General features: G+C 52.8%; 1 protein-coding gene across 2 annotated transcripts; it reads right to left on the bottom strand.

Moving 5' to 3' along the window:
* Nucleotides 1-4,125: 4,125 nt before the first annotated feature.
* KCNS2 (potassium voltage-gated channel modifier subfamily S member 2) lies at nucleotides 4,126-10,115 on the bottom strand. 2 transcript variants are annotated; one of them, XM_080647188.1, is made up of 2 exons: nucleotides 9,601-10,115; nucleotides 4,126-8,943 (listed from the first exon to the last, which is right to left on the bottom strand). In XM_080647188.1, the coding sequence occupies exon 2, from the start codon at nucleotides 8,898-8,900 to the stop codon at nucleotides 7,467-7,469; it is 1,434 nt and encodes a 477-aa protein (XP_080503314.1). In that variant the 5' UTR covers nucleotides 8,901-8,943; nucleotides 9,601-10,115; the 3' UTR covers nucleotides 4,126-7,466. The 2 variants fall into 2 exon arrangements, with proteins under 2 accessions (XP_080503314.1, XP_080503315.1); XM_080647189.1 differs by lacking the exon at nucleotides 9,601-10,115 and adding an exon at nucleotides 9,258-9,392.
* Nucleotides 10,116-10,986: the final 871 nt, after the last annotated feature.

The raw sequence follows: 10,986 nt of genomic DNA, 5'->3' as shown, positions 1-10,986 counted from the left end.
ACATGAGTTAAACGAGGACTGAAGTGTGGTGGGAGCCTTGAGAATCCATACTAAGGGACCAATGTGTGGATCTTGTGAAGAACGCATTGATAAAACCTGCTGTCCTACTGGGCGCGGGCATGAGGAGAGTGCGAGGACTGTCAGGATGTCCCTGATACAGTTTCTCTGTGAGGGTCTGAGAACCACTTGTATCCAAATCACCTGGGAGCTTTCCGAGAGTTCGGATTCCTGGGGCCACCCCGAGAGTCTGGCTTTGTTAATGGACGGATGCCCAGAAATCTACATTTTAATCTCCTAGATGATTTCAATACACAATAAAGCGGCTATGAAGTCTATACTGACTAAGGGCTATGAGCGATACCTTTCAGCTTATTTTCACTTATTTCCCTCTGTCTGATACGGTTCTTGGCAATTGGTCAGCTGTCAAGAAATGATTGCTATGGCGAGTAAAAGGAGAGGATTCAAAGATGACTGACATTTCAGCCTGAGTGGCTGAAGCACTGTGGTCCCATCCACAGAAGTGATGGAGAAGGCTGGAGAAGAGCAAGTCTGAAATGAAGGTAAGTCTGTTCTTAGACATGGTGACTTCCAAACGCACCTGGGTAATGTGTGTGGGGCTCAGGAGTGACGTGGGGTCAGACAAGGAGACACGTGCGTCATTTGCATACCAGTTGAGGCTATGACTTGGGTGAAGGGTGCTGCAGGCTGCTAAGGACAGAAGTTCAGGGAAAATGCATGATGAAGAGGGTTGGGAGGATGAAGACCCAGTGGGGATGTGAGAGGGGAAGCAGAGCCCATGGGAGAACCAGCACTGTGCAGTGTCCAAAGATCAGAGAGGAGGGAATACAAAGAGTTTAGAGATTGGTCTGTGGGGTCAAAGAGTTTGGGGGAACCTGAGAACTGAGGAAGGGCCACTGGGTTTGCCTTTAGGAATTAGGAAAGCACCGGTGACCTTCAAGAGAGTCGTGTGGAAAGCGCGGTAGGAACAGTGGCCACACGGGGAAAATAAGGAAATGAGTAAAGAGGAAAGCTGAGGCTACCAGCAGAGATCACCCACCGGGGATTTCTCCGGGGAAAGTGAGAAATAGGATATTGGGCCAACAGAGAAAAGCCCAGCCTTGGACCTCACTCGTCCCTACAGCTGCCCCTCACCCACCAGTGCTCTGCAGGGGCCCATGTTTCTTCTCTTTCTCTCTGTACCTTCCTGGGCCACCTCACTCATGGTCTCATCTCCATTGCTCAGTTGATGATCTGCTCCCACACTTCCTTTTGCCCTCCACACACCTCTATCTGTGTCCCCCAGGCATGTAGGCAACACTGCTCGGTCTCGGAAAGGGGAGCCAAGTGTTCCTCGTTTCTCTTTGCAGCACCACCATCCACCCATCCACCCATCCACCCAGTCACCAGTTAAGTCAGAAATCCAAAGGCCATCCCAGGACTCCCTCTTCCTCATCCCCACATCTGGTTGGTTGGTGATGGAGCCTGTAGAGTCTATCTCCTTGGCAACTGGCTCTGCTCCTTCCTCTCCAGCCCACTCCCTTCTATGCAATCTGCACTATGGCAATGATCTCAAATAGGTCTGCTGGCCTCTCCTTCACCTCCAAGCTGCTGCCAGAGTCACATTCCACAGGCCTTAATGTGGTCAGGGTGTTCCACCCAGTGACAAAGAAAGAAGCCCGAGCCTTGCCCACGGCTTTTCTCTGGACGGTGTGAGCCCTGCTTCTCTTCAGCCACACTGCCTTATATGTGCCTCACACATGTGGGCCTGCCTGGGCCTCCTGGTCTTTGCCTGTGTAGGTCCCTGTTCATGAAGGTGTCTTCCCTTTCTCTTTCCTCCATTTCTTTGTTCCAACCCTATTAACACCACCCAAGCCTGGCCAACACCTGGTCCTCTTTCTGTGTATAACCCAGAAGTCTCATCTTCAAAAGGAAGCATTTACCCTTCCTTTCCTTGTGTCCTTTCTGCCCTCTTCCTCCAAAAGGCTTTTAGTAGTCTCCATAGGCCTGTTCTACCAGACTGTGCGTCCTTCACTGGGGAGGGAGTTGAGGTGGCAGGTAGAGAGGGTGGAAGTTGACTCCAGCAGTAGCTACCTCTCAGGAGGCCTCTGGTGGGTGTTACTGAACATAAAATGAATTCAACAAAAGGCCTAAAATAACTTCGCTAAACATACTCTCTTATTCTCCCGATGTTATTGTCTCATCTCCTTTCATTGCTCTCTGCCTGTTCTTTTATTCACGCTCTCCTTCTGCACCCTCTTTTCTCTTCCCTCTTTTCTCTTTCCTGGCTTCTTCCTTCTCCCTTTAACTTCTGCAGGAACTCGCTCTAGCTCTGGGCACAGCTGCCCTCTTTCCTCCTTTTCCCCTTGGCCTTGTCTTTGAGGCTTTACGTCTATATTCTAAGAGCAGCAGCTTGTCACCTGCAGACACTGTCATTGCTTTGCAGAACTTATCCAGGAAGACGGTGGTATTGACAAATGAGGTCACAGAAGGAGGAAAACTTGCAGATAATCAGATCAATTGGATGTGATCCCCAGATAAGGTCTTTGGGTAGAGACGCTAGATAAAAGTCTTCCTAAAAATAATAGGAGATAATAACCATGTGAGTGCAGTGTTTAAGTTCTTCCCTCGAGAGGACTTGTTTGTTTTTCCTTTTAAGATGCATCCTGGCCCCAAATATCCCTGAACATCCATGTATACCCGATGGAGGGAGGAGATGCGCTCCATCCCACTTTGTGGCAACCTCGTATGTCCCCTCGGGCTGCACAGAGGCCCCATGCTGCCCTTTCTCAGCTGCCATGAGACCAGGGACAGGGTTAACACAGGTCACCGTGCCCTTCTGCAGATTACACAGAGGAGACACCTGCAGATTCCAGTCCTCAGTGAGAATTAAATTCGGGATGGGAAAGACCCACCTGACCTTGTGCACTTATGGGGCCCTGGGTGGGGCCCCATAGCCTCGTGGGAACAGGGGTGGGGATCCTCCAGTCCTAAGGGAAAAAACATAAATAGATGAAGTGTGGAATGGGATCAATGTGACTTTCCTCTCTAATAATATTTAATAACAGGATCTTGGATCAGGTGTAAATGGCCTAAAGCCCAAAGGAGACCCTCGTTGATTGTTTTAAAATGACTCCTCTGGCACAGGCGCCAGCCCAAGCCTTTCTCTGGTATCGTTGTCCCTGAAATTGGTGTCTATGTGGTTGGCTATTGAAGAGAGAAATGGAAGCCGCAGGTTGTGTGTGAGCAGCCCCTCTGCTCTGCTTACAGACACATTGTGGATTGGGGATCTGCTCGCTGCTGTAATGAGGATGTAGAGGCATGCAGAAACTCTGTTTTACACGGCGATGTGACCTGGGTGGGGCTTTAAGGATGAGTTCATCCGAGCTTCTCACTTGGCAGCAATGGGATATAAGGCTCCGAGAGGCCAAGTGATATCCTAAGGTCACAGAATTGAAGGCCTAAGTGGGAGTAGAGACAGTTAGCCAGCGATCTTCCACAGATTCACTGTGGCCTTTGGAAGGGCTCAGAGTCTAAGTCGCTAGTGGGTTAAATAGGTGCTGAGGGCTGGTTCTGTGTATCCCCCAGCATTACCCACACCAAACCAGCCGGGACACTCAGGTAACCCAGTACCCACATTACTGTCAGGAAGGTACCAGGGCAGCAGGGGCAGTGGCACCCAGTGGGCAGGGCTGTCCCTGGAAGGTCCCTCTCCGCTGCTGAGCAAGGCTCTAAGAATAAGTGACCGTTCCTTCTACAAAGCAGGATGGTGGCTAGATCCTGGCAGAAATGGGGGCCCTGCTCCCTGTGCCTGCGAAGAATAAAGAACAGCTCCTCCTCCCCACCCAGTGCTCACAAGGCCCAGGCTTTCTCCGGGAGCCGGGCCCCGGCGTTGAACGGCCTTGTGTTTGCCACTCCATGTGTCAGTGCAGTGCCTGAAGGAAGCATAAATCACTTCTTTCTGTTTAATCTGCATACTCAGAGGCGGAGTCCTGAGTGTGTGTTCCTCCTCACAGAGTCGGAGTCGAGGCACGGAGCCTGAAGTGAGTCATCAGATAGGACGGAGCAGCGGCCGCGTCAATGCGCGCACAGCGGTACGTTAATGAGTGTTCACACCGACATGGCAAAGGCAGTGCTCTCAATTTTTAAATTACAACTCTGACAAGTCATGCTGTTAAAACACACACAAAATACCAGTTAGCCTTCAAGGAGATAACACACAGCCTGTACAGATCTCTGCTATCCCAAAGTGCACAACAGATCATTTTCTCTGAAATGAGGCAAGAATTAGCAGGTAGTTCAATTATTTGGGGACTAAGATAAATAGAAATAACAAATCCAAATATTAAACACCAATTACTACCCCAGGAGCTACAAATTGGCTTGGCATTACAACATGCCCCTCCTTAGTAGCAAACCCAGGAAATGTGGGGAGTTGGCAGAAACACAAACCTATAAGGAATACGTGTCTATACAATAAAGACATAGTATCACTTCCCAAACAGCGCTTTCAAAATGCTCATCACATACATTGTGAGAAAAGCCTGGCGCATACATTCACCCCAACAGCATTGCAAAGAACAACCTCCAAATGTCGGGAGGGAAGCTGCTGTCAAGCCAGCAGCTGGGATAAGTGGTCGGAAGCTTCTGCTGTGGCCCCGAAGGAGGCTTGTGGGTCAGTCTGACAGCCTGGTGGCCAATGACGTCATTTCACAGGTATATTCTTAACTCCAGGAACAGAGCAGGGAATCCCCCTGAGCCTCCCAGATTAGCTCCAGGGACCAGAAGATGGCTGTGTAAGATGTTATCTAGCAAGATCCATTAAAGCCCAGTTGGAAGCACCTGGGACCTTCACACCGTGGTGGTAGTGGTGGTACCATAGACGAGAGGAAGGTTATGCATTCCAGGGTCACAGTTCTGTCTCCTTCCTTGGTGGGAATCAACTCGTATCCAAGCCAACTGAGTTGTTCTCTCTCCCTCTTATCTGAAACCATCACTTGGAGAACTCAATGCTATTAGGACAGTCTCCTGCTCAGAAGTGACTGAAGTTCCAGGATGGGCAAAGTAAATTTTATACAAGTATGTCTATGTACAAGAGGTGAAAAAGACAGTCTCTAAAGCACTTTGGGATTCCCCTAATGAAAGGCACCAGATAAATGCAAGTCATTACCAAAATGAAAAGTCAAGTATTCCAGCTTTCACATCTGCAAAGAGTGCCCACGATGGGTATCTCTTTTTTTGGTGGTAAAACCCGCCTGTTTAGAAAAATACTCATGAGAGTGACTGAGCTCCCCTGCCTCCCACTTTTCACAAACTCTATGGTCAGTGACCTAGTGACCACGCTCAGTGACCCGATACCACCCATTCTGCAAACAGAAGAGTCCTCACAAGTTTGTGGCATCAATTTCCTTCAGTGCAGCTAAGGCTGATGTTGTAAATGCTCTGCCTTCCAGTGCTGGAAACATCAGCCAAAGCCAAATAGTCCATGTGTAGATTCGGAAAAATAACCCTGCTCTTCTAACTGGGTGACCCATTGCCCCTAAGTCATCTCACCCTTTCCTGCTTCTGAGAAACAGATGGAGATGGTAGACCATCAGGCACAAGGACATGGTCACCTCCCCACCCTCCACGAGGCTCGTCTGATGGGAGGATTTGAACTGGGAACTCAAGGGCACATGTGACTAGTGCATTCATCCAACAAATTACCTGGGCCGTAGTATCCATGGCAATTACAAGTACACAAAGTCTTCTGACGAGATCCTCACCACACTCCCATGAGGTATTCATTACTTTCAACTAAGACACAAAATGGACCTGTTTAGGGAAGGCCCAAGCTGTGCATAAAACACCTGCCTAACTCCATGCTTAGACTCCTGGATCTTGCAGCCTTTCCAAAGACCGAACCGTAATGAAAGCCAACTGTAAAACCATCTGATTACCTAGAAGATAATGGAGAACTATCTTACAAAGGGGCCCAGGTTCCCCTTCACAATGTTATGTGCTAATTAACAGGAGGAGGAGAAGGAGGAGGAGGAGAGAAGGCATTTTGGATAAGGAAAGAGCTCTCAACCTTCAACACAAATTTAGAAGTTTAAAGGCCTTTTAAATAGCATTGCGCTTTTCAAGAAGTTTACAATTGTTTATGAGAGTAGCAGTGTTTTGTTTTACAGCTCTTTCCTGTCCTCTACCCACCCTCCTCCAACAAATGGCAGTTGAAATGAAAATAGGAATTGTAGTATTTGCATCCTGGGTAAGCAACACAGCTTTCATGCATTTCTGTATTTTGAGTACACGCTTTCACACCACCAGATTCCCATGTCATACCAAGGAAATTACAGCATTGCATGTAGCATACTATATCCTAGACGCAAAATTACCTAAGTAAATTCTGCTTGGAAATAAAAGGGCTCTCGTTTTACAAGCTTGCGGAACAGGCAACAAGATTTCTAAACTACTGGCCTTGCTAGCAACCCAACAATGTTCCTCAGGGAAACAACACAACAGTAAACCTCTTTTTAGTTGAAAAAGACGATACGGCCTTATTTCTAAACATTTTAAAAAATAAATATTTCAAAAACATGCTAATACCCAAGACACAGCAAAGTTTGGTCAAATGGGCTAGACCAGGAACCTCAGCCAGAAATAGATGCCTGCACGGTCACCCTAGGAAAGACAGAGGCCCGCCTCTGGAAAGTCTCTAAGCATCCTACTATTTGGCCTACGTTTAGTTGAAGCCCCTGTCCCTAAAGCAGCTGTTCTAGGGGAAAAATTTCTATCTTCACTACATGTTTAACAGAGTAACATTCTCTAAAGAGCAACATTGAAGAGATGAACATCAACACACAGTGTTCTAAAGGTGACCAGGTACCCATGCAAGTCACGGAGCGACGATCATTCATAACACAACACACAGACTTGCGTTGGGCATGTGCTTAACTTCACATTCTCTTTGTTTTGGTATTAAAACGAATGAAAGCCGTGAATAAAAAAACTGAGATTTTGTTTTCACGGGACGTGAGCAAAATCCCATCATATCCTTGCGGACCCCATAGACGTGTTTCCACTGGACAGACATGTAGGGGCTTTTTGTACAGATCTCACATGACAACCTTAGAAAGAGCACAGAAACCTCACAGACAGTACTGGGTCACGAGCACTAGAGAACACGGTGGACAGAAAAGTTAGCATTCTGGGGGGTATTCATCCAGCAGGAAGGCAAACATGTTATTGCCGGTGATGCAAACACCAGTGAGTGTCAACTCATTGAAAGGCGCGAAGGCATGGTGCCAGACACACCACCCTCTGAAAATGACTCTAACTACTGCAGAAGCAACCTGGCTGCATAGCCCATGCATCTCTCCCCTCTGGGGCTGGCCATACTCCTTACGCCATCACCCTAAGGTGCCTGGACTGTGTCAGAGGCATGAGAGGCAGCTCAACAAGGTGGGTGTGAGGACAAGTCTTCCCTGCTACTGTAGGGAATCATTTAAACTTAATTCGCTTGGCGAGCTCCTGCTCATGTTTGTCAGGCTCGCCATGAGGGATTTAACTTTATGGGCATAGTAATCCCTTAAATTGACGGAAGGGACCTCCTTCATTCCATCTCCGAAGTCACAGCTGCGCATAGCGCTCTCAAGTTGCTTTTGGCGCCGATAAAAGTGGGAGAACTTGTTGAAGATCAAGGTGATGGGCAGTACCACCACGAGGATACCTGCCAGAATGCAGGCAGAGGCAGTCAGTTTCCCTGCTGTGGTTCCTGGGACCACGTCGCCATACCCCACCGTGGTCATACTGACGGTGGCCCACCACCAGCAGGCGGGGATGGTGGCCAGGCCCTCGTTCTCCTCCTTTTCGATGGTGTAGGCCACCACGGAGAAAATGGAAATCCCCACGGAGAGGTAGAGCAGAAGCAGCCCCACTTCTTTGTAGCTGTATTTTAGGGTGGCCCCCAGGGAGCGGAGGCCAGTGGAGTGCCTGGCCAGCTTTAAGATGCGGAAAATCCGCATCAGCCTCAGGACCTGGGCCACTCTGCCCAAGTTGGCCAAGGTAGGCGTGCTCTCCACCACCAGGTTCACCACCAGAGTGATGTAAAAGGGGACGATGGACATGAGGTCGATAAGGTTGAGGGCATTCTTGAAAAACTTGAGGAAGTCAGGGGCCACCGCAAACCTGGCCAGCAGCTCAAACGTGAACCAGGCGATGCCGAAGTGCTCCACGATTTCGAACCTGGGGTCCTCGCCAGGGTTGCCCTGACTGTCGGGGATTTGGAAGTCCGGCAGGCTGTTGAGGCACATGGTGATGATGGACCCCAACACCACCAGGATGGACAGGATGCTGAAGACCCGGCTCAGCACCGAGTAGCCGGGGTTGTCCAGCGCCAGCCACAGCCGCCGCCGGAAGTTGCCCAGGGGCTGACCCTCGAACTTGGAGGCGTCATTGTAGAAGGCCAGGATCTCGTCAAAGGAAGACGAGGTGCTCTCCTGGTCGCTCTGCTCCTCCCACTTCTCCTGCGCGGGCTCCACTTTGCGGCCGTGGTAGCTGTAGCTGCAGCAGGAGTCGATGAAGAACTCATTGATGCCCCAGTACTCGATCTCCTGGCTGAAGGAGAAGACGCACAGCTCGGCCATGACGTGCAGCCGGCCCGTGCGGTAGAAGTGCAGCACGTAGGGGAAGAGCTCGGGGTTGCGGTCGAAGTAGAACTCGCGCTGGACGTCGTCGTAGTCGTCGCAGAGCTCCAGGATGGCCTCGCGCGAGTGGCAGAGCAGCAGGCGGCCCAGGCGGGTCTCCGGGAAGCGCAGCAGCGTGTGCGAGCGCAGCCGCCTCTTGAAGCCCCCGACGTTGATGCGGATGTCTCCATCCTCGACGTTGGCCTCCGACACATCCCACAGGCTCCGGCGGGTCATGTTGGAGACGCCCAGCCTCCGGCACCGAACCCGGGTGCTACAACTGGAAGCGGAGGGAACCGCATCGGATGAGCGCGGGGTGCTCAGGGTCTGGGCGCCCCTCTCTTCTTTCCCACCCAACCCTGGCGGGCCCGTTCTCTCCAGGTGGGTGGGTGGGTGCTGAAGGGCACTGGGATAGGAGGAGTGGTTCTGTGTGGCTTGGCCCCCTCCCAAGGAAAGGCTGGGGGCTGGGTATGTTTCCACTAGCAGGGCCGCGCCACCCCCTTTACCCCCCATCCAGGGGGTTCTGTCGGTCCCTTTACGCCTGCATGAGTCGCGCCCCCGCGGCTCAGCGAAAAAAGGGGGCTGCGAGCTGACCTTGCCCGTGGGCGGGCCGAGGAGACGTCCCCGCCCGCTCGCCGCAGACAGGCGGGACCGGAGCTGGGATGCGCACTGGCAGGGCTGGGCTGAGATGGGGGCGCGTAGCTTCAGGGGGGAGGCGGGGAAATTCACTGCGCGAGTCTGTAAACATGGACTGGGGGTAAGGGGCCGGCCTGGCATCCCCTGTGTCCAGCCCCCACGACTGGAGTCACCTCGCCCCCCGCCCCGGGCCTCCCTGCCCGCCGGGCGCGGTGCCCCCAAGCCGCGTGCGCCGCGCGCGCGCCGCGCCTTACCGAGCAGAGCGGCCAGGGCTCGCCCTGAGCGTTCTGGAAGCGCTTACCTGCGAGCACTGGGGCCCGTGGCCAGGGCCGGCGGGAAACTTCCCCAACCTGCTGGCGAGCATCGCTGCGGCTGCCGCTGCGAGCTGGCTGTGCGTGTGCGCGCGGATGCGAGTGTGTGTGCGCCTGTGTATGCGCCTAGCGGGCAGGCGGGCGGGGTCCGCCGAGCGTCTCCTCCTGTCTCCGGCCGGAGATGCCACTGCCGCCTGCAGTTGCAGAAGGCTCACAGGTGGCTGCTGGCCCCGACGCTCGCAGAGCCACCTCTCTCGATCTGAGCGCCCTTCATCCCCCGACCGGAACAACAGCCGCGCCGCAGACGCCCGCGGGAGCCGGAGCGGGAGCGGAGCCCGCGCCCTCGCGGTGGTGCTGAACGGACAGCTCCGCGCGCCCAGTCCCAGGCGCGGCCGCCGCCCGGTACTCCGAAGATGCTGCCGCAGCCACAGCTTCTCTGCTCTCCACCGGCACGTCATGGCCACCCCTTTGCGCCCCCTGCTCCACTCAGGGCCGACACCTTCCCCATGCCCTCACCCATCTCCTGGTGACAGCTGTTACTGCCACCCTCCCTCCTCCAAGAGCTCAAGCAGGGGATTGCCTGCTTTGACCTTTTCCCACTGGGTCTCAGGCGGGAGCGGGAAGGGCAGGAACTGGAGGAGCTGTGGGGTTCCCCCTTTAGGGACCTGATGAAAAGTTTCCTGAAGCTGAGGGGTGTTTGGGGCAGGCATCGGGAGGGCAGAAGAGGGGGCAGGGAAGCTTGAGGTGGAGCCCAGCTGAGCTTGCCAGGGCGGGAGCACAGGCCCCTTCAGCGTGGGCGAGAGTCACCGAGTTCTGTTGGGGAGTTCTGTGTGGGCACTGTGTGTGCACAGGCCCGTGTGCTGTGTGGGCTTTCAAGGAATGCACAGAGCTGTGTGTGTGTGTGTGTGTGTGTGTGTGTGTGTGGTCTGAGGACAGTAGGACTTTGCAGTGTCTGTGTGCAACCTTGACAAGAATGGGACCTCTGAGGGGTGGAGAGATGTGTGCAGTGCATGTACCCATGGGAGGCTATGAGCTAGCTGTGTGTACAGTGTGCTGTATGCAGTGTAGCATTCAGCGGACAATGACAGGGTGTGCATGCTGACACAGTGGAGATTGTGGGGTGTGAGTCCAGTGCAGTGACCTCAGTACTGTGTCCCCATTCTCCAGGAGATTATGGCCCAGATCTGAGCTCTCACCTCCTTAGTGTGCTCCTTAAGGTGGGCCCACGCTCAGAAATGGACCCACAGCCTTCTCCCCTGGGTTTCTCAGTCCTTCTGCATGATCTTTACTTGCAAGGACTAGCACATCCTGTGAGCCTAGCAGAGAGCTGGTGGGCCCCAGGTCTTGGTCAGAAGTAGCGTGGCTCTGGACTCACA

Source organism: Plecotus auritus (assembly GCF_963455305.1).
Source record: "Plecotus auritus genome assembly, chromosome: 11".
NCBI lineage: Eukaryota > Metazoa > Chordata > Mammalia > Chiroptera > Vespertilionidae > Plecotus > Plecotus auritus.
The sequence above is the reverse complement of the archived record's forward strand: the minus strand, read 5'-3'. Positions and strand labels throughout refer to the sequence as shown.